This window comes from Leucopleurus acutus (assembly GCF_964270905.1).
Source record: "Leucopleurus acutus genome assembly, chromosome: 9".
NCBI classification, from domain to species: Eukaryota; Metazoa; Chordata; class Mammalia; order Artiodactyla; family Delphinidae; genus Leucopleurus; species Leucopleurus acutus.
In genome coordinates, this window is record NC_139144.1 from 87842504 (window position 1) to 87865948 (window position 23445).

The 23445-nt window shown below is 43.1% G+C and overlaps 2 protein-coding genes across 3 annotated transcripts in view; one reads left to right on the top strand and one right to left on the bottom strand.

The window, feature by feature from the left end:
• Positions 1 to 9620, top strand: part of MKLN1 (muskelin 1) — a 359451-nt gene extending 349831 nt beyond the window's left edge. For both annotated transcript variants that reach the window (XM_082846006.1, XM_082846005.1), the window contains one exon: positions 491 to 9620. In XM_082846006.1, coding sequence (XP_082702132.1) covers positions 491 to 612 — 122 coding nt within the window. In that variant the 3' untranslated portion in view covers positions 613 to 9620. The remainder of the gene's footprint in view (positions 1 to 490) is intronic.
• A 2821-nt stretch (positions 9621 to 12441) lies between these two features.
• PODXL (podocalyxin like) overlaps positions 12442 to 23445 on the bottom strand; it is a 41843-nt gene continuing 30839 nt past the window's right edge. Inside the window, exons 2-8 of the mRNA XM_082846342.1 lie at positions 22032 to 22682; positions 20871 to 21091; positions 20478 to 20564; positions 18412 to 18559; positions 18131 to 18192; positions 17693 to 17860; positions 12442 to 16596 (exon numbers count right to left, since the gene is read on the bottom strand). Of these exons, the coding sequence (XP_082702468.1) occupies positions 16399 to 16596; positions 17693 to 17860; positions 18131 to 18192; positions 18412 to 18559; positions 20478 to 20564; positions 20871 to 21091; positions 22032 to 22682 (1535 nt within the window). The 3' untranslated portion in view covers positions 12442 to 16398. The remainder of the gene's footprint in view (positions 16597 to 17692; positions 17861 to 18130; positions 18193 to 18411; positions 18560 to 20477; positions 20565 to 20870; positions 21092 to 22031; positions 22683 to 23445) is intronic.

Here is a 23445-nt window from a genome sequence, read left to right on the forward strand (position 1 = left end):
GCTCTCCGGGGCTTAATGATTTTAGACTACTTTCTAAAGACCTCTTCCATTTTGATTATATTTTTATTATCAAAAAATTTTTACTGCTCAAAAGCATTAAAAAGTCAGAAAAGAGGAATGAAAATTCCTCAGTGGACTAGAAGAGGAAAATGCTTATAAGGAAAAGAAGAGAAATCAGTATTAATTACTAAAGTACTTAGGTGGTTTTCACATAATTGCATTTAATCTGCACCGTAAACCTATGACATGAACAGGATTATCACAGATTTATAGCTGAGGAAACAGTTGCAGAAAGGCTGATTACCCTACCTAAGATCATACCATTGCTAGGTAGTAGAACTGGGATCAGGACCCATGTCTGTCTGGTTTCAAAGCCTGATTTGGTTTTGGTTTTTCCATTATACATTGCTGCTTTTCTCAACTAGGTTTTCTGTTACATGTTGAGTTTTAAACACAGTGGATGAGTTTCTTTATATCTCTCCTTCACCAGGCTTTTCCGATGTGGATCACACCTATGCTCAAAGAACTCAGCTCTTTGACACCTTAGTAAATTTCTTTCCTGACAGCATGACTCCTCCTAAAGGCAACCTGGTGGACCTCATCACACTGTGACCGAAGAGTACCTGGACAGAAATGGAGCACAGGAGTCTGCTTTCAGTATTCTGGATTTCAACTCTATTGACTGACAATTAGGCTGCAGTGACTGAGGACTGCACCAGAATTTTGAAGGGATCTTTGCTGTCACAAATTTTAACCCTCGTCCTTCACACCTGACCTCAACCCCATAGTCCTCATCCCATTCCGAAATTAGGCTAATAAAGTGAAATTGGTATACTTTCCATTTAAATATATATATATATATATATATATTTTATTACTTTAACTTTTAAGAATTCATGAGTATAAAAGAAAAAATCAGGCAGTCTACCCTTTTCTGATTTTTATTTCATTTTTATAAAATTGGGGCAAGTAAGCACTGTTCACAGACTCAGTGCTACAAGAATTGGAATTTTGTTGTTGGGTTGTTTGGCCTTTCTTCTTTCTCCTTTCTTCCCATTTCACTTTATCTTGAATCACACAGCTGCTTGTAAGTGATATGTATCATTTGTTTACCTCTTCATTCTTAACAGTATGTAGTTCTGTAGGGCAATTGATGTATGTTTAAGTGATATATGTGTCTCTGTTGACTAGGGTCTTGTATTACATTAAACAGTAGGAGGAACAGAGGGCTCTAATTTACGCTCCTTGTCATAGAACTAAAAAGTGAAACCTGACATTGATCCCCACACTTATCTGAGATTGGTATATAGTATTTCTATAATGATATATTTTATAGTGGATATTACAGAGCTTTGAGTCACAGAAACCTTAAACTGAGGAGAGAATATAGTTCAGAACCTTTAAGAGCCACTCTCAAAATTACCAGCAGGAGGATTCTAGTTGTGATTAGCATGTTCATTGATATCTTTGTAGTAATTTTGGAAGAAAATGACTCTTTCCCCTGCTAGAGCTGTGCAGGACCAGGTCTTCAATTTCTTCCGTGTGCTATCTGTTTGTAGCATTTTCATTTGGGAGGATGGGTTCCAGAGCTACGTTTTTGTTTATTTTCATACACATTAGCTCCCTACATCTGCTTCTATATACTGATATTTTAAAGAATAATGGTTTGTAGTTTTCCAGTGGAATACAGCTGACAGGCATTTCATTAAACAAATAGACCAGGCTTTTTTAATGGAGAAAAAGAAAAATAATGGTGCAAATATTTTTTACTAAACTAAAAGAAAGGCAGATGGGCTTTTCCACTGTTCCTTTTTTTGTGAGGAGTGGTGGTATGTATTGTTCCATGAGGTGCTGTGGAATGCAGCATAGGAAATTTAAACCTGTCCAGTGCTTACATTTGCTCAAAAAGTGTGCTGTATGCAACTGATACCCACCATGCTTAAAGCAGGCTAAGTATAATAAATGTCCATCAGTCCAGTGGCTCTTCCAAGTGAATGACTTCAGAGAATTTACTGTGTCCCCGAGTAGCAAGATTAGGCCTTACCAAAGAAAGAAGAAATTGAATTGCACTTTTGAAAAGTCTCATGTATAGGAATGAGACTTTGAGGTCCCTCTTCAGTCTGTCATTATTGCATGGTTTCTCGTCTTTGGGGGAAGGACAGAAGTATATTTGTCCTACTTCTAGGCTTGAATCTTGGGCTGCTTGGCTTTCCAAGCATCCCAAATCGATCAGTAGTGATTTATTAAACAATTAAATTTGTTTCTTACCTTGTGAAAGATATAGTACATAATTCAGTAAGTACCAAGTTGTGTAGCTGCAGAATAACCAGTTGACTTTTACAAGTGAGCAAATAGAATCTACCTACATACTTAGGCAGTTTCATTAAAAGATTTCCTTGACAGTCAAGAACATAAAATATTAATATCGCTAATATTATAGCCTATTGAACTCATTTCATGGAAACAGGTTGATAGGAAAGAACTTGATAAGAGTTTCTAAATGTAAAAGCTCTAGTTTTGCTCACTGTGAATTCTGGCCCTTCAAAAACCATAACCAAATGAAATTCTGCTTCCCTCCACCATTTTTTTTTTTTTTTTTCTCACGGTACGTGGGCCTCTCACTGTTGTGGCCTCTCCCGTTGTGGAGCACAGGCTCCGGACGTGCAGGCTCAGCGGCCATGGCTCACGGGCCCAGCCGCTCCGCGGCATGTGGGATCCTCCCGGACCAGGGCACGAACCCGTGTCCCCTGCATCGGCAGGTGGACTCTCAACCACTGCGCCACCAGGGAAGTCCCACCATTTATTTTTATAGTGCTTTTTTGGGTCATTTTTTTCCGTTCCTTAGATTCCATATTTGGAGGAAACTCAGTTCTTGAGCTCAGTGATTTTGTTTGTTCTTATTTTTCTCTGACTCTCTACTGGTTGTTTTCTAAACATGCTTGTTCTAATTTCATCTTTCCTCACTTTAAGTGGAACCTTTTCCCTTTTCTTCACTTACAGAATTTTTTTTTTCACTAACATGTTTAAATGGGGTTGAGTCATAGCAAACTGTTTAGTGTTGCTTAAGTGACATAGACTGTATTTAGGAAGTTATTGACTAGGTAAATCAAAATTTGTACCCTGGGGCTTTAATGAGGCACTGCTGGTAATGATTGCAGGAGAATATAGGCTTCATTTTATCCGTGACCAAGATTGACACATTGCCCACTTTCGACATCAGAACCCTGATATGAAACTTGTTTATATATTTAGTGAGGAGCTACATGTATTTCCAAGTATTCCAGCACTATATTATAATTTAATTTGGTATTTATATACATTGTTTAAGTAGCCAAATATCTATGCTTTACTACTTAAAAATTATTTCATTCTAGCTTAGTGAGCCCCAGATTGAAACACCTGGTTTTAGATGCATTAGTTAGTGGGGTACAATTTGCTCAGTGTCATTATCCCTAGCTTCAGTTTCATCCCCATTTCTCGTTTTTCCAGTGGAATATATTATTCCAGAATAATAAACTAGAAATAATTTAAACTAGAAGTAAACTAGATCTCTAACATTTTCAGTGCTTATACCTCATGAGAAATTAATTATCTGATTTGCAAGATACTTTGAAAATGCAGTTGCATTTTGTGGAATGACAGAGACCTCATGTGGCCAGCTTGATTAATTCACATATATCAATCTGTGAAGCAAAAGAATTCAGATTTGGGTGCCTAACTCTGTGCTAAAGCTGACAGTATTAACCTTTAGCAAGATTGTCTTTTCAGACCTGGTTTTCATTAAAACTGACTTATCTATGTCTAATAAGTAAAAACTGATAGAAAACATTAGAAAGTTAATACACTGATTTATCAAAGAAAAGCTTGTTGGCTTTAGAGCTCAGTGATTTGTTTAAGATTGTAAACTGCATTCTTTGGTGAATTATGTCTTGAATATAAATGGTTTGCTAGCTTATCTTGGTAGTGGATCTTTTCACATCTGCCTTAAAAGTGCTATTTAGAGATACATTAACAGTTCCATGTAATAAAACCGTTTTAAAATCTATAAACAAAAACTAGTTTGAGGTACTTAATTATTGGTGAGAGATTGAGAATGATGTTTAATGAATCAAAAAGCACTTAGAAAGGAGTATGTTTCTGATTTTATTTTCTGAATTAAACTCAGTGTCATGGAAGGAGTTACCCTATAATTATTCTTAACACAATATGAAATTCATTGGGTAATTGTGGGTCATTTAATTTTTTCCTGGGTGAATGTTGTGTTAACTCTAGCTGATTGAATGTTGCAAAGCAGTTGAGAATTATGGTTTGAAGTGATTTCTATGAGAGAGGATCATTACAATGTGTACTTTAAGCAACGTCATCTAGCTGTAAAAAATATACCCTTTGTAACCCTTCTTTTCTTAAAAAATACATGTTCATATGTAATTTCGTCCTTTTGCAGAAATTCTGGCCTGAACTTTCACTGTTTTAAATTCTTAAGATAGTCCTTAATCTAAGATATGCAGGCTCCCTCAGGAAAAGTTCATAGTTATTAGAGGGGTAATCATAGAGGGTCTGCATATGACAGTAGTTGTAGATTAGATCTTTGGGTTCTTTCACTCAAAATTTTTGTATTCCTTATTAGTCAAATAACATTATTCTTTTGTGATTTTTCACTCTGGCCTACATCTCCCTGTGATTTGTATTAATGCTGAAATGACATTGGCTGCCCAAAACTTCTAGTCTAGAGGTGTTTCAGCTGAAGATGGAAGTTTCAAAGTTTGTTGAAATAGTTAGGAGCCACCTAGATCAGCTGAATGATGTTGCCACCGTTTGTTTTGATGGGGAGGACTCATGATTGTAGTTTATTGATTTCTTCACAAGATGCTCTTTTTATCTTTCAGAAAAACTGCTATCTTAAGAGATTTTATTTATACATAATTTTTAAACCTTGATTTCTTCCTATCCCACAAATACTGTGAATTGTTTCCATTATTTTTTTATTTTTCTTAGCTAAATCCTCTGACAATAGATTTATAGCACTTAACCTAAGGAGTCATTAGAGGTTATGGTAAACCAGGTTTTCTCGTGGGGCAGAGAGAGATGCCCTTGTGGGAAACCATATCACTATGTGTTTTCTGTTAGGTAGAACTCTAAAGTTATAGATCTTGAACTGGATCCCAATTCAGAACTTAAAAACCTGAAAATCAAAGGGTAGTTCTAGTTTATCTTCCACAATAGTCATTATTTGGAAATAAGATTTACAAATATATACTGTCATGTCCTCAAACACTGCCTAGCTTGATTGAAAACAGAATGTTATGTGGATGTTATCTGAGAGCTATAGGGTCAACAACAAAAAAGGGGGGAAATGTTTAGTAGGGAAGTAGACCAGTTGTAAGACATCACTTGTAATTATGAACTAATTTGTCTTCTTTTTTACCTTTTTATCTGCTGTTTAGTCTCAATGAATTATTGTACACAATATTAGACATTTGTACACAATGTTCTGTTTTGCCTGTCTGTGGCATTTTCACTTCGAGGTATTGAACCTCAGGAACAGAGCTAGTGAGGAGAATGAGGGTCTGTTAGAGAAGGAAAAATAGGAGCTTTTTGCTCATGGATTTGAAGGTCCACAGATCTAAATGAGAAAGAAAGCTCTTCATTTCTAACCCTCAATTAATTTAAAGCAGTGCTGAGAAAACTATCAAGAGGGATCAAAGCTCAGTTCTGAATAGTCTTTGGAAAGCAGCATTTCTTGGTTAGTTGCTTTCCTCACTGTCTCCCAAGTAGCTGATAGAGATCTGGAAATAGAAAACCCAGTGTAATGGGCTCTAGCTCTTAAACTAGGTGAGCAGTTTCTTACGTACAGCCAATTCCTTGATAAGGATTCAGAGGGAAAACCAGCAATAAAACATTTTAACATGCAGTTTTGGGGCTCCCAGGGGACTTGCTTTTTCATGGAGTTTAAGCTCTTGCTGCAACACAGCTCTGTACCATCTGGGATGCTAGCATTCACAGCGGTTAGTTTGGATATCTGAGCTGTCTGCCACGCAAATACTAGCCCAAGGAGATCATCATCCTTCAGTTTCACTCAGTGCTTAATGAATGTCAAATTAATTGGCAGGAAGGAAAAACACTGTGTGATATACTGAACAGGCCTGTGTGCATGATTAAGGAGTTAAGTAGCCAATTTTGAGCTTAATTTCTCTCCTTTATTAACGAATCTCAAGAAAGCCTTTGTTACAATTTAGCTAGTGTCATTTGGTTGGTGTTCATTTTCTAACCCTTTAAAATAGGAAGAAAATTGTCATTTCGTGTTTAACTTCTAACCCGTACAGAATTGAACTGACATCAATTTAGTTTCCATGTTTTAAAATAAATTAATTACACATAATCCAAAGGGTCTCTGTTTATTCTACTTTTCTAGGAAATACATGAGTTCTGGGCTTGGCAGTAGAAGTATTTAATAATTTTGGCTTATTCTTTAGGTTTCCTCCACATCTGTGAAGTGATTAATTAGAGAAGTTATTTAGAATAAGTTCAATTCCATTGCAACTGGCAGAACTTTATAAATTCGTTTTGCAACAAAGGAGAGGATCTTATACCATCAGGACCATGCCATCAGATTTTGGCAAGTGACTGTTTTATCACATTGCCTTGTAGTTTGCTATTTTTTCCTTCTTAAGATAAAAGGGGGAAAACTGAGGACAGAGATGTATAACTTTACATTTTTTATTTTTTATATTTATCTTTTTGTTTAACATCTTTATTGGAGTATAATTGCTTTACAATGTTATGTTTCTGCTGTATAACAAAGTGAATCAGCTATATGTATACTTGTATCCCCATATCCTCTCCCTCTTGCACCTCCCTCCCACCCTCCCTATCCCACCCCTCTAGGTGGTCACAAAGCACCAAGCTGACCTCCCTGTGCCATGTGGCTGCTTCCCACTAGCTATCTGTTTTACATTTGGTAGTGTATATATATCAATGTTACTCTCTTACTTCGTCCCAACTTACCCTTCCCCCTCCCTGTGTCCTCAAGTCCATTCTCTACATCTGCATCCTTATTCCTGTCCTGTCCTTAGGTTCATCAGAACCATTTTTTTTTTTAGATTCCATATATATGTGTTAGCATACTAACTTTACATTTTTTAAATTGTCTACTTTAGAAGTCTTAGGGTACTTGCACCTTTATAAAGGCTTAGCTTAATTTTACCCATACAGATTAACTATACTTGTAAGAGCACTGAATACAAAGTTATGACATATTAAAGTAATTGTCTACCCAACCCCAAATTTGATAGTAGGATATCAAAGTCCAAAAGTTTAAATGCAAGTAGTCTTCTATGGGGAAGGTATATGTTTTTAAAAGTCATGCACATGGTCTCCTTTTTGAGATATTTTTTCCTTTCCCAGAAAAATGATTTTGGTGACCAGTTGTAAACTGATTTCTCCCTCAATTGTAAACTACCCATTTAGAGAAATAAAAGTGGACTCACTTTCTTTCTTTCTTTTTTTTTTTTTTTTTTTCGGTCCACGGGCCTCTCACTGCTGTGGCCTCTCCCGCTGCGGAGCACAGGCTCCAGACGCGCAGGCTCAGCGGCCATGGCCCACGGGCTTAGCCGCTGTGCAGCATGTGGGATCCTCCCGGACCGGGGCACGAACCCGTGTCCCCTGCATTAGAAGGCGGACCCCCAACCACTGCGCCACCAGGGAAGCCCAGACTCACTTTCTTAAGCATTACATTTAGCCTGACCAGGATATGCTGTGATTGTGTTATTCAAGCCAGCTTGCTTTTTTGACTTGTCATAAAATGTCTTTTGAATTGAATGAATTAAATAGTATAGTATTAATTTTATTTTATGTATAGCTCAATTTAGAAATTGCAAAATAATGATATTTTTCTATGAGCAGATTCTTTTATAGAGATAGGTTTTTCTTTTTAATGAGATTTCTTCCCTGTCACCACTTCAAAATCTATGTACAGCTGAGTGTGCAGCCTCAGAAAAAGAGTACAGGAAAGCTTAGGGCCTCCTTTTCTTGTGTTGTTCTTGGCAACAAACATGATTCCACCTTTTCAGTGGAAAGATGGGGTGGGTCTGTGTGTGTGTGTGTGTGTGTGTGTGTGTGTGTGTGTGTGTGTGTGTGTGTGTGTGTGTGTGTGTGTGTGTGTGTGTGTACTTATTGGCCTGAAATTGAGATCCCTTTAGGTAGAGATAGATCCTCAAAACCAAAGTTGGACTGCAAATTAGGTTGAGGAGGAAGGTACAGCTCCATTCATAGCCAATAGAATCCGTCTGTCCTTCTGGGTCTGCTTATTAACGCTATGGATAGCTCCTTCTGTTAGAACATCCCCTGGACTGGAAACATGGTGTTATAGCAACCAGCTCATCTGAAAGTTGGAGAGTGTTAAACATCTTTTATGGGACTTTTAAATAAATAATAACATTTATTGATTTTTGTGATTATATGTTTATCATAGAAATTTAGGAAATTACTAACTGTGAAGAAGGAACGCCACTAATATTTAACCGGTGAGACTTACTCATTTTATTTTTCCTGTCTTCCTTCTGTTATCCAACATGGTAAAGGCCAGAAAAAGTAAAAAAAAAAAAAAAAAATTTTGACACAGCCATTCCTCATTGTCTGCAAGCATTTTTCTCTACCTTTACTATATTCCTTTAAAGCATTGCCCTTTTCTAGACAAACAGTCTGAAAATAATTCTGTTGATATGTATCTCTTAAGCCTAAACTATACATGTAAGATACTACCCAAAAGCTATAGGGATCTGCCTTGTTCAGGTCATTGGAAATTTTATCTCTAAGATTAATTTGAATTTTTAAGCCCTTTATGCACCATTATAGACATTTGGAGCATATTCATACCCATGAAGAGCTTTCTGTTTAGATGGACTTTTTAATATAACCGTAATTAAACTCACACCTAAAAAGGATGAGGTACTTTTCAAAGGCCAAAGGAAAAGCAGAGAAGAGCAAAGTAAAACAGATGAAATGAACGTAAGTATATAAATAAGGAGTCCTTGAAACAAGAGTTCCCTTACTGTGCTTAGCAAATGTCGCTCCAAAAAATGTATTTCTCTGGTTACCAGCTAAGATTTAGAGTTTTATATTTCATGAGAATCCTTTTCTTAATATGTGAAGGAAAAAACTGCAACCTTTCAGGGTTCTACTCCTTCCTTTACCCTCCTCTTCTGTATCCTCAAGTACCTAAATCAGAAAGGAAATCATGAGGGAAATCTGAAACAGCTGGCATAAGCTAGTTGTAGTTTTTAAACAGAAATGTTTTGGGGCATCAGGTGTCCCCTAACATCATTATTGTTCTAAGTCATCGTTGGGCTGTGTTGAGTGTGTTCCATAATCTTCCCCATTCCCCTCATGATCCTCTCTGTTTTATCTTACTTTTGCCCTATCTGTATGGACTTTTTAGGGTTTTGTTTGTTTTGTTTCTTAGTACAAGTAATGTTCTGATCCCAGGTTTGGTGAATGTGTTAACACTGCTTTGTGAATAAATAAGTGATCTGCTGAACAATTGCAGTTGTAGAATTACGTTGTATGTAATGTACATATGGAGAAAGAATGTATTTTGTTCATTTTCTTAATAAAAAGTTACATATGGACACTACAAGATGTCCCTTGTGTTTCATAAAACTACTTTTGAAGTCAGCTTTTTAAATGTTTACATACTTTGCAGTTAATATTTTTCCCTCAAAAAATCGTGACTTTTATTCAGGCAAACAATATGTACTGTAGAAAGACTTTGTTTTCTTTGAGACAGTGTTGAAATAAAGAAGTTCTGGTGGATCTTACAAAGTTTCTAGGAGAAGTTTCCATTTTTAAAGAGCACTGGTAAGTGACTTCATAAAATGGTGTTTTCTTAATCTGCTATTAATGACCAGTCCTATTTTATCTGTTTTGTAAATTTGGACTTGTGTTTCCCAGGTTTTCTTTGAGGGGGGACATACCTTGTAGGTTAGGAACTAGAAGAAAAAACAACTGAAATAGAAAATTAATTGTAGAAAAGATAGTAGAGAGAACCTGGAGGTGTTGCAGAGATTGGGAAAATTCTGGATCCCTGTCCCCAAAGAAGGAAAGAAATTGTAAGGGCTGAACCTTGAAAAAAATAAACTCAGAAATATGCCAAACAAAGATAATTGATTGTCCGGGTTGAGTTGTGTGAGCTTTCCAGACCGACTCTCAATAACAAGGAGCTCTCCTCTTGGCCCTTTTCATCTCCTGATCTGATTTACATATTCTTGGCTTTGTGTGTGACCCTGCATTCTGCAGTAAGTTAGTTGTCAAATGATTTTATTCAAAGTAGGGATTACGTTTTCTCACTTTACAAATCAAATAATCCATCTTACCGCATAGCTTTCATTTCTAGAGTGTGCTTTGAGCATGGCCCACAAGTAACATTTCTTTGTGTTCAAAACAGGAAAATGATGTGCAGTGATAAGGTAAGGAATTGGCCTTTCCTGGGTTAATCCTCCAGAGAATTAACTCAAAAGGATGGAAATGTGGGTCATCACCTCCTCTCCCTTGATGTATTTGTCATCTGGTGGGAAGGGAGCGATAAGCAAAGAGGGCTTTGTATTTAACACAGTTGAGATGCCAGCTGCTCCCACGTCAAGTGAGTGTGACTTTCCTCCCATTGGACTCTCACCTAGGAAAAGCAAAGGCGGTCAGTTATATCTTTTCCCGAAACATTACAAGGAAGAAAGAGAGAAAAGCTATAGGAGAAGTGGTCTGGCCACCGCTGTGCTAGTAAGTTTGATGTTTGGCAAAACCTAAAAGGGGAGATTAGAACACTTGGTAATGTCTATAGCACATGTTGTATACCTGCCCTCTGAACTTGGGCTTTAAGGATGGGTAACCCAGGGCAGGAGTCAGGAATCCTAGGCTTATTTCCACATCCACCAGTGACTTCTGTGTAGCATTGGGCACAGTCTCAACCCCTGTGCCTTTCTCTCAATTTTAAGTAAGTGTTGGCAGCAGATCCTGTTTGCTAGGATCCCAGTGACTTTTTAATCTATAAAATGCCAAGGTCATTGAAAAATAACTAGCCATCTCAGTATCATTCCTGTTAATTATAGTAGCCAGTCCTATTCTTTATCTTTTGACCTTGGAGTTCAAAATAAATATGTGGTTTGGGAGGGAGCTTGTAAAATGGGGGGTTATGAGTGACAGAGGCATAACAAATTAAAAATGACAACTGAGAGTGCCTCTTGGTTGGCAGGGCAGGGAGCAGGGGGAATGACCTATTCAGGAAAAGAATGGAGTCTTAGGTCTTTGTGACCATGATAAACTGTGAGTCATTCTCTTCTTAGAACAGTGTGCCTCGAGCATGGCCAGAGGCCTGCCTGAGTTCCTGGTACTTGTACTCCTTTCTGTATCCTTGGCATACTCTTGAAGTTAACCTCAAAATACCTCTGGCCCACCCTTAAGGATGTTAACTGCTTTCAGAACTGCTGTATAAAAGGAAAATCATATTGTAACAGTAGTTGCATTCTATAAACGTACTTTGTTGTTAATGGAACTCGAGCATTAATGTGGTGTTGAGAACAGAATGTAGGACTCAAGAGGGAAAAGATGTAGATTCAAGGCCTAGCAGTACCATTTAAGTAGCTGTGTGATCTCAAAGAGAATCCTTAATCTCTGTGCCCAATTTCCCCATTGGTAGAGTGGTGACAATTCCTAAATAAGATGTGTAAAAATATTTTGTGAACTGTAAGATGCCAGGCAAGAAGAGACTGTTGTATACCAACTATGAATGTGGACCAGATTCACCTGACGGTTTCCCTTCTGCAGGTCGGGAATGATAAAGTTTTCTTCTTGCAGTGCAGAAACATGTCAATAGATAATACCACCCCAGGAGATGAAGAGAATCAGAATCGTCTCTGAGCAATTCCTTTCTTGAACCTCCTTCGTCTTCACTATGTCTGTAGGTAAGGGACACGCAGAGGCTTCTTCTGACAAGTAAACAGATCCTTTTATTCGCATAACAGGGCCAGAACAGAATCGTTTATTTTTTGTATTTTTATTTGCCTTGTCTCTACACCAGTGTTTTCATACCTGATCAGGGTTCAGCAGCCCCCTTGGGATCTTTGGTGGTGGGTGAGTCACAATTTTATCTGAGGCAAAAGTACAGGGAAGGAAGAGGGTAAAGCATTGGTAAAACTGTTGTGAGGGAAAATGAGGCCCTTTCAGTTACGATCACTAGAGCAGCCTGAGATAATCTGGAGAACTTGTAGATCCCCTTTTTCCTTTCAGCTTTCGTCCTTCTCTTTTTGTGTCTGGACCTGCATAGTTAAGAGGCATAACTAAGAGCAGAGGTTGCTGCACTGTGTCCTCAGGGGCTTCAATGATGAGCCTCGTGCACAAGTGAAGAATGGAAGCCAATCAGAGCAAAATACTAGGACTTGAACCAGCTTAGACAAAAGCACTTTAATTGACAGTATACAATTTTCCAAAATATATTTTTGTAAGAAAACGGCAATAATTAAGTACAGTCTTTACAAACAAGTTTCTCAGTAAATTCCAGTGTACTTTAGACCCCTGTCCACTAAGACACATGCTCCCCCAGCCTCCTGGGCAAACTGTTTAACATTCACTAATTTTAAAAAAGACCCAGAGCAAATAGTAATCCCCTCCTTTCACTCAGTGTTGGGTTTTCACCAAACCTGAGTGAATCAGCTAATGACAGTGATGAAAGACATTGCTTTACTTTTGCCCCCCTGCCTTCCCCCTGTCTTGTTCCCTTTGATCCTTAGTCCTACTCAGAAGATCTATATGTAAAAGCTCATTCAAAACTTATTTCTTAGCAGAAAAGAATTGTTCATTTAAGTCTTAGACCTAAATAACTCAGAAGTACAGAAGACCAGTAAGGTTCCTATTTTTGTCTTCATGCTCTCCCTAGCCTTGCTGCAGATTCCAGAAGGGAATTCTGTCCTTTCTAGCATTCTGGTGCCTGCCCTTAATTAGCAGTCCTTAATTTGTTGATTCTTCCTGAGGCACACAGCACTGGACGGTCTTCCAACCCAGGTTTTAAGCCTGTTTCTGTCACTAGACGTGATTTTGGCCGTCACTTTATTTTTCTGGGCTTCAGGCTCTTTTTCTGTTTTTTTTTTTAAAAAAAGATTGGACTGGGTTCTAAAACCCCTCTCCCTATGACTAGAGAGTCACTTTCCAACCAGTGCATATTGACTCCAACCCTTACTGTAACATGCTGGGACTTTACGGAGAGGGGATGAGGATCATATTTAAAAATAAAAATGCCCAATCTGCAAGACAGACGCTTTGTCATCAGCCTGTCTTATATTTCATTTTTCATCAAAGAATAACAGAAATTTATTTCCAGTAAAATAGACATTTACATTCCTGTTTAGAGGGAAAAAAAGCCTTCTCTCTTAGCTAACAAATGTTTTTTCAAAGTATATTCGCTCAGAGCAGTGCAGGGTGGATTAACATTTGGCTGTTGTATTTACATTATCAAAAAATACGTATATGTATATCAGCTTGAACTTGTTTTCCAAAGTTTCTCCAGTATATTATCTAAAAGATAAAGCTCAAGAAGTGGTTTAAATAAAACTTTCTGCTAGCTTTCCTTATCAAGAGGAGAAAGAAGAATCTTGTGTCTAGACTAGATTAAACCTGTGTTTTGTCCTACGATGCAAAGAATATTCTGTACCCCATTCATAAGCATTGCTGTGTCTCTCCCCACTCACATAACAGTGTGCTTCTCACTGGACTTTGTCCAGTCATCAGATTCATGGCTTCTGGTCTTTTATGAAGTTCAGGGAAACCAGTGTGCCACTGAGATAGAGTTTATAATCTCTCTCTGGTGTAACTTGTTTCAAGTCATGCTGAGTTCCTGGTTCTCTTCTCTTCTTCTCAGCCCCAGAATCTGAATTACCAGATAGCATCAGAACCCAGTAAAGATGTGGGAAGAAGATGACCTTTACAGATACATGGTGATAACAGTCTTTGATATAGATGTCTAGCTAGTGTCAAGAGCAAGCCAAAGCAAGTTGCCCTAAAAGGCTGGAGCAATACAATTTGGATGCATCAAAAGAAGGAACCTTTGGACCAGCCCAAAGCTTTTCAAGGTTCTCTCTGGACAGAGCCACATTTATTCCTCTTGACCAAGCATAATTTTTACTCTCTGGTCCTTGCCAGTCACCATCTGTCTCCCCAAGAGGCCTGGGGGTTGTGGCTTTTGATTGGTTTGCAGAGACATATTTGCTCTCTCTGTCTAAACCTAGCTGCTGGAATGTGACCCAGAATCAGCAAAGGAGCAATCTAGTCTGGCCTCTCCCACAGTGGCCACAATAGAATGGGTAGAAAGAACCAAATGCTGGGTAGGAAAGAAGCAAACAGATCTTTTCCCAGTGAAACAGTATTTCTTCTATTTTCTCTCAAACTGGTATTCTCCATCCTGCCAACCTCCAAATAGTAGAGAATCAGGGCAAATACTTTAGGACCCTTGTTAGCTTAGCATCTTTCTATCTCTTGGGAAACTCACGGGTCCTACTTGAACCTCTGGCCTTCCTTTTCTCCTAGGTATCAAATGGCTAAAGGCTATGAAGAGGGAATTAGGCAGCAAAGGAAGGACATAGATCTTCCTCTTGAGATCCTCTCCTTTAAAAAAAATAAGCTATCCCAAACCAGATAGCCTATTTTATCGGAACTGTTGCAGCTTAGACTGCCCCTAGGTTCTAGGGGTCTGGCTTTTTGCCCTGAAGTGACCATTTTCATTCTCCTAAGTATCTTCCTAGTAGGTTCCAGGGAATTTATGACCAGGAACAATAGAGAACATGGGCAGAGTTCAAAATTCCACACAGGATTCCTTCTTCTCAGAAAATCAGATGAAACCTCACTATGCCCAGTCCTCAGTTGCAGTCTACGTAGCAGCTACCTGCTGAGCTCCCTCAAAACCCCTCCACTGGGCAACAGTCAGCATTTTGTTTCCCTGAGATGCCACCAGAACCTACAGGAGCGCTGGGCAGCCAGCCCCACTAGGAATACAGAGGAGGGGACACAGCAAGACCTAACTAGCTCCGTGCCCCGACAGTAAGAGGTCACTGGGAATAGAAGGCCAGGACCCCCGGCTGCCCCTTATGCACCTTGCAGTGCACCATGCATCTAGGCCTTTCTTGCCCTGTGCACAGAAGAATGGAATCTAACTGAAAATGTCTCAACGATGTGAGCTTTGGCCTTTGGCAGCAGAGTTCTGGATTAAAAAACAAAGAAGACAAAACTCTCAGCAACCTGCAAAGCCCCTGAATTTCCTATGATATGGCAAGTGAAGCCTATCCTTCCTGCTGTTTCAATCGATTGTCTATTCAGACACCTCTCTGCTGACTGGGCACCAGGAAGCTCTGTCCTAAAGCTGCTCCTTCACACTGGATCTCGGGGATGACCGAGCTGGGGTCTTCACCCCATCGCATCGGCTGGGCAGTGACAACGAAATAGGAACACCTGGCCTTCAATAGCTGCTGCAGACCTTAGTCCCCGGTGGGAATGGGAGACCAAAGCAGCACTCGGGGAGTCTATTCAAGGAGTGCCTTGGAGGTGGGCTGGGACCCACCCTGGGAGGAAAGGCTTCCCTTTCTCTCTTTACCTGTAGATGGACCCATGTGCAGACCTGTTCATACTGGGAGCCTTGTGTGCTGTGTTAGTCCCAATCTCATAAGCACATGTCAGGAAACTAGACTCCAGGGGCCCTGGGACAGAGTGGGAGTGAAAACTGAGTGAAGGGAGGGGGGAGAACAAAGAGGACAGGAACACTGGCAGACAAGGCTGGCGTAGGAGACAGACAGAAAACGGGACCTATCCTTTGAAGTAATCAGATCCCACTGCGACAGGGTCTGGCCCTGCTTTCCCCTCCATCCCATCCACTGACTGGCAGCTTCGTCCCCCCTGCCCAGGGCAGCTCTGGAGGGAGGGCATAGGTGATCACGGCAGCGTGGCATGGTGGCAATGGGCCTGCACTGAATGAAGGATCTCTGTTTTCATCCTGACTCTGTCACCCAGTGGCTGTGTGACCTTGACTTTACCTTCTTTAGGCCTCAGTCATCTCATCTGTGAAATGAAGGGATTCTATTAGATGGTCTCTAAAGTCCCCTGGATGGCTCTCTCCTGATCTCCCAGCAGCACTGAGCTCAGGCACTAGTGGGTTATTTTACAAGAGGATTCTACACAGAATGTGATTTGTTCAGCTTGAAAAGGGAAAAATTAAGGCCTGTGGGGATTGGGGGGAGGGAACCCTCCGAGTCTGCTCTCCCTCCCCAGTCTTTCCCTCGAAGGGGAAGGATTTTCCTCCCCTGTCCACATGGCACTTGAGGCGCTTGGGCTGGAGCTCTGTGCCCTGTCGGAGGCCGCCAGCAGACCTGATTAGAGGTGTGTGTCTTCCTCCTCCTCTAGGTCATCCTTGGTCAGGTTGTCCAGGGGGACGATCCAGCTGTCCCCCAGCTCCCCATTAAGGCTGACCACCTTTTTCTCCTGCATCTCTGAGGAGGTCTCCATCACTTCCAAGGTTGGATTGTCGTGGTAACCATTCTCCACCGTCTGTAGCTCCTCTGTTAGTCGTTGCTAGAGTAAGGGAGATGACCCAAGAAAAAGGGGTAATTTTTGAGGGCTGTTAGCCTTGCTGTAGCCTTAATATTACCCCTGTACCCCTATAATCCAGGAACCCCGATTTGGCTAAGGTGAACAACAGGTGGTCCTGGAGGCCTTCCTGACTACTGGCCTGCCTCGGGGCTAGTCTGAGATAAGAACTTGCCCCACATCCTAAAATGCCCAGCTCGCTTCACCTTTGCCCTGGTGGCAAATCCATGACATCAGTGGAGATGGACTTTGTCCTCCAGAGTCCTCCAGTCTCCTCTTTCCTCCATTCCTTCCCCACCAAACCTTCCTCTCCAGGACCCTCCTCACCCTGCTGCATTGAACTGGAACCAACTGTAAGAAAATGACTGTCCTCTGGCCGAGTGACTGAGGACCTCTCCTCTAAGCCTGAGCAAGATGGGTACAGCACAGCTTCTAGCTATCTCTGCTGCAGATGGGAACTATCTAGAGATAGTACTTTCTCTCCATTTTTACCTAAGATACAACGTAGGTGGCACAAGACAGTCCCCCAGGAAGCTTTTAACAAATATACTGATCCAGAAATTCTGTTTCAGTTGGTATGTGAGGAAGCTAAGCATGGGTATTTTTTTTTTTTCTAAAACTCTCCACAGTGTGCAGCCGGGGTTGAGAACCATGGGTCAGGGTGGAACCGTAATGAGGGAATTCTATTAAGGTAAATGAAAGAACTTCTGGTTAGATAGGTATGCCTCAGCCCATTTATAGCAGTGGATCCTCAGAGCAACTCTGCAAGGCGCATATTATGCCCACTATGCAGATGAGAAACCTGACGCTCAGAGATTATGACTTGGCTCAAGGTCACCCAGATAATGGGAGGCAGAGCTAGGGCTTAACCCAAGTCTTCCTGACTCCAAAGCCCATGCTCTTCCCTTTCACCACGCTGCCTCTTTAATTTTCCAGACAAGTTTCCACTTCCTATAAGGGATGACCTCTGCCTATCAGAAAGGGCCCATGGCCCCCTCGCTTTTCTCTAATATGGGAATAACGGGGTGAGGGTCATCCAGCGAACTGGACTGCTTCCCGGCTAGTGGAATGAAGTCCTCACCTGGTCCTTCCTCTGGGAGAGGCGCTGGTGGCAGCAGCCATAAAGGGCCGCGACCAGGAGCAAGAAGGATGCCATGCAGACAATAGTGATGATGAGGGGCATGCTGAACCGGTCCTCGGTCTCTTCTGGTGGTCCTTGACCCTCAAACTGCATGTCATTGACTCCCACCTGGCCAGGAAGGAGAAAGTTACGTGGCAGAAAACAGGTTCTGGGTCACCCTCTCTCAGAACTCCCATTCACTTATGAGCTCTTCCACTTGGGGTTTGGGGGGGAACCCATTCTACCGCCCTGCTGTCCCCTCTTATCCTCCTATCTTCTAGATGCTTGCAAATCAGAGGTTCCTCGACAATGAGAGACAGTGGACCCGGGGAACCGTGGGCTTCCAAGGGACAGGCTCCTGACCCAGTCTGTCCCAGCACATGGGGGGCATCCACTTACCTCTTTTAGGTCATCCCATTTGTCTTTCAGCAATTCATAAACGTCCGTGGGAAAGAGTTTTGCTGAGGGGGAGACGGAGAGATGCCGCTTCAGTGGTCTAGCTCAGGGTGACGTGGTAAGGGACAAAGGAGGACATCCTGAATCTCAGTCCCCTGAGTGGTGTCTCTCTCGGGTGGCCAGGGGTTGACAACTGACCCATCCTTGTGCTCTTGCACCTCCTGCCCCATTCCCACCCGACACAGGCCTCAACCCCCACCCCCCACCGCCCGCCCTCAACTCACTGCAGATAGTGATTTGTTTGATCGCCACTGCCTGGATTTCTGGAACAGGTGCCAGCTGTATATGGCACTGATCTTGCGCTGGGTTGAAGGAGGCTTTTGCTGCTCGGCACAAAAGTGTGATCAGTTTGTCGTTCAAAGCGGTCGCATTCTGTTGTGGAGAGACCGCAGGTAATTCCTCAGGGATCGTGACAGCGGCCTAGGTTGTGGAGCCACCCTTTGAAGCTAAGGTCAGGAGAACACTGTTGCCGGCTGTGAACTTACTCCCTTCTCCAGCCACAGCTGGTGCCATTCCCAGGCCTGCCAGGAGTGGTGAGTTATGTGCTGTCCTCCTGGGCCAGCCCCTGCCTTCTCTGCCTCACGTGGAGCTCTCCCCCTAGTCTCCTTATCCTGTTTATCTCGTCGTGGTGGAGCAATACCATTCGCCCTAGTGCCGCTTTCTCCCTCAGTGCTCCTTAAGGATCACGACCTCCTGTCCCCCATCATCGCTCTCCCCAGAAGGACCTGAGGAGGCACTGCCAGTGGGGAAGAGGCCAGTCCTCTCTGAACCTACCATTTGCCAGCCCTTGATGCTGAGTTCAAAGACCTCAGGAGGGGAAGCCCTGGCTCTCAGCTCAAGGTTATCCGTCCCAAAGTCGAAACACATGTGCCCGTTCCCTAGGCTAAGACCCTGAAACCATAAACAGGCTGACGGGAGAAAGGCGAGGCCATCACTGCACAGGGGAAATTGGGAGTATCTTGAAGATGCACGAGGACGTCTTAGACGGGAGTCTTCTGCATTTCTCAGCAGAAAGAGTGTGGCTGGCTGGCTTTAGGGCTGAGGGTGAGGAAGCAAAGTGTGGGCAGCTTTTACCCAGCGCGGCCACATCATCCAGAGACACCCCAAACTGATGTGTCTCTGACCAGAGTTTGGAATAGGGGTACGGAGATGAAGAAAAGGACTCCATCTGGCTTGTCCCACAAACCATCCCTTGGGTTTCTACCTGGAATTTCCTTAGGCTTGCCAATTCCCCAACCTGCTACCAGGTAAAGATCCAGGGTTTCCTCTTTCCATTCACAGCAAAGGAAAAGAACGCTTCTTACCACCAGACATGCCCCTGCCAAGTTTCAGCCAAAAAGAGAGCCGAAGGAAAGGCCGAGCAAGCATCTGTGATTCTTACCTTCTCCAATAAGCCCAACCCTAGGGGAACACTGCTCCCTTTTAAAACTCTAGCTTTTCTATAGTTCACTTGGAAAATTCCAGCAAAATGGACACCCAAAAGGAAACAACTGCAGAAAATCGGTGGTATAAAAGTACTGTAAACCCAAGTTTTCCATCCTATTCTAGTTCCCAGGGGTGTTTGCCAAAATAGCCACTGACCAGGAGAGGGCAGCAGTGAGCCATCCATCTCCAGCCCTCACTCAGGCCTCAGCTACTGACTAAACTCTGCGGCAGACATCCCCAGACTAAAGCCCTTAATCCTAGGGAGACTGGCAGTCTGAAGGCAGTGGACACACTGCTACACATGCAAACTTACTCACACACGTGCTGACGCCACCTCCCCCAAACAATACACAAACAACTCCCCCTGAAGGGAAGGACAACTGTCGGGCAACAGCTCCCCTAGGTTAGAGGGTGGCCATCAGATAACAAACACATGGACCAGGAAATATAAAACCACAGACTATTAGAACAGGGAGAGTTAGGCAGACTAAGCCTGTCATTTTCAACTGAGGCCTCTGAAGCCCAAAGAGATCGACTTAAAGTCACATCCTGAACTAGAAGCAAACAGGAACCAGGATTGGGGTCTCCAGACTCTCAGAAGTGAAAGCCCAGATTTCTGGCCCTGCAGCAGCCCTGAGGGCGGGGCTTCCCTTAGAGAAGTCTGAGCCTGGCTCTGACCCTCCATAAGATGGGAAGGGACCATGTCCTGTCCTACTAGGAAAAAACAAGAGCCGGAAAATGAAAACATCTCTCTGCTCCTTTCTGGAAGGAACACTTCATTCCCTTCCACCTTCCGTGACCCTGCTGCTAAACCGCATTTTGGGGATGTAGATCAGAGCGGGGCTCAGGTGAGCAAGGTACTCACACAGATGTTGGTTTTCGAGACATCAGTTTTCGAGACGTTCAGGACGAGCATCTTCTCATTCAGCTTTTCGGGAGAATCGCACTGTATCTGGAAGAAGCCACTGGGATTAAGGGTCAGGCTGAGCCTGACAAGGTCTTGTCTTTGCCTTCTCCCTCCCTCCCTTGGGTGGGTGACACCAAATAAGGAGTTGCGGGCAAGCTGGGAGTGTGGCCGGCTGGAGTTGGAGAGCCAGGTGTGTTACTGGCTATCCTGCTGTCTACGCCAGAGTCCAGCAAAGCCAGAGAGGGTGAGTGAACGATGGCAGCTCCTCACAGCACCCCCAGGTGCCCTGAGGAGGGAAGAGTAGAAATGCTCTTCCTGGAGTCCCTTCTCTCCGACTCTGGGCTCTCTCACCTGTCCCACACCTGCTGGAATTACTGAGGTGGGAGAAGGGATACTGGAGCCTTGGGGGACAGTTGACTCCAAATGAGTGTCGGAGCTTGTGGGTCCCCTGGCAGGAGATGTGGTCCCAGGTCCCGATGAAGAGCCTGTAGGCTGCAGAGCCTCAGAGGTGCCAGTGACAGCTGGCGTCTTGCTGGAGGTGTGTTGAGTTCCTTGTGAGGTAACCCATGGTGCTATAATTGGGAAAACAAAGTTTATGAGAAAAGGGGAGTGGTACCTTTAACACAAAAAGATAGGCTTTTTTGTTCCTAGTTTTCTGAGGTTCTTTGGTCTTATCCCCCCACCTAGACCACAAGCAGAAGGAGGCAGGCTATGGGGAGGCAGAGGCAGGCAGATGAAGTCAATTCGCATAACCTATTACAGGATGAGCAGATTGGATGAGCCAGTGTAGGAACCCGACAGAAGAAGTATCAACAGCAGTGACAATGCCAGCAGCAAAGCTAACGTTAACTGAGTACTTACTCCCTGTGAGGTTCCTTCCTAAGTGCTTCAAAGGTACTTTCTTTTTCAATCCTCACAACTCTATGCGGAAGGTACTGTAATTATCCCTATTCTATAAACAAGGAAACTGAGTCTCAGAGGAACTCGATGAATCGCCCAACGTCACACGCTAACAAGTGGCATAGCAGGGATTGGCATCCTGATGTATCCAACTCAGAGCACCGGCTCTTACGCAGGAGGCGACCGTGCTCTTGTGGTGTGGCTATCTAGTTCTTCACCACACACCCAAATTACCTGCGGGGCTGAGGAGTGGAGGTTTCCTCAAAACGCAGATGCTCAGGTTCACGCCTAGAAATTCTGATTCAACAGATCTGACCTGGGTCATGATCTTGAGGCTCACGATCCATCAGTGAGTTTTGAAATTAATTTACTGGGTTAAGACCAGCACTTAAGAAAAAAAAAAGTAAATGCTCCACTAGGCAGGTCAAAACCCTGAGCTCTCACCAGAACACACAGCTCTGCCGGCCGCTGCTCATCACTGAAATGGGAAACCAACCGGCTGGGTGAAGGTGGCGCATATTCATGAATATGAATATGCATGAATCGCTGGAGATACAGAACATAAGCATTTGAAAGCTTCTTTTTGCTTGAAAAAAGAAAGGCATTACTTACTTAGTGTGGTCAGTGTCCCCTGCGTCGTGACGGTGGGACCCGCCATTGTGCCTAAACTTGTAGCTGCTGTAATTTTGTTTGGTCCCTCGGAGCTCCCTGCAGGCTCTGAAGTCACAGGGACCAAAGTCACAGGGACGGTGCTAGGCCGGTGAGTGCTTGCCGGAGTGGGCACGGAAGGAAGAGCAGGCGTGATGACTGAGGTGTTACCCGGATTTGGAAGGTCAGAGGCTGCCTGATTTCCTTCCTTAGTGATCACACTGCTTGTGGTCACACTGTGGCTACTCTGGGTTCCAGATTTAGCTGAACTGCTTTTAATTCCACTCTGGCTGCTTGTGGTTTCAGGCTTTGTCGAGACAGTGGTTGGTGTGGTTGTAGAATCCTTTGGGTCTTCAGTAGTTATAGCAGGGCTGCCCGTGGCTGGTTTCTCATCTTTGCCACTGGCTGCTGCAGTTGTGCTTTGCTGGGCTGAGGCTGGCACTGCCCTTGAGGTGTTAGGCGTTGTGGCTGTGCTTCCCTTGGTCTCCAGTGCAGTCACAGTTTTGTCAGTGGATGGTGGGGCTGTGCTTTGTTTGACTGTGTCTTGAACACTGGATGGTGGAAGTGTGTCTGGCTTGCTTTCTTCGGCAGCTGTTTGACCACTAGGCTTGACTTCTGTTTACAAAGACAACACAGAATCAACTAAGGTATTAGCTGGAAGTCTTTCTCTCCCCGTTTCTCCAACTCTTCCCCAGGATCCAGAGGCTTTGCTCCCATCCCTGCCATTTGTTTTGGCTGAAGGGTCTGGGTCCTTGATGTGCCCAGATTTTTCTGGGGTTCAAGAAGCCTCTAAGAGGGAGACTGAGAGGGAAGCAGAGGAAGTCCAGGGAAATTACGCTCAAGAGAAAGACTAAGCAGCTAGTCCCGCTGCGTGTGGGAGCCTGCACTGGATGCTCTGCTCTCCCATCCGGCCCCAGGCACTCGCCCTTCAAGGTTTCCCTACCCCAGCAGAGAACCATCTTCTCCCAGACCCATGAGCTTGCAGAAGACTCAACAGACTCACACGTACTGGAGTGCCCTGTTCTCAGCATGGCAAGAGGAACGTGCCTCTGTTCCCCTGGACATGCATCTAGAAGGAGAAACTGGTAAAGTGAAATTACACAAATTACCATTTAAGTACAACTGTGAGACGCGTTGAGGGAGAAAAGTACACAGTGCTCTGACTGTGTCTAGCACGGGAGCTCAAACCTTGTCAAGGGGTCAGGGAGGGAAGGCCTTTTATTGATTGATTGAAGGAACCATTAAGTGACAGGTTCGGGCCCTGGGATACAAGGGTAAGACACATGTAATCCACACCCTCAGGGAGCTTACATTCTAGTGTGAGAGACAGAGATTAAACAATAGACAGACAACTCAATGTCAAATTCTGGTGACTCTA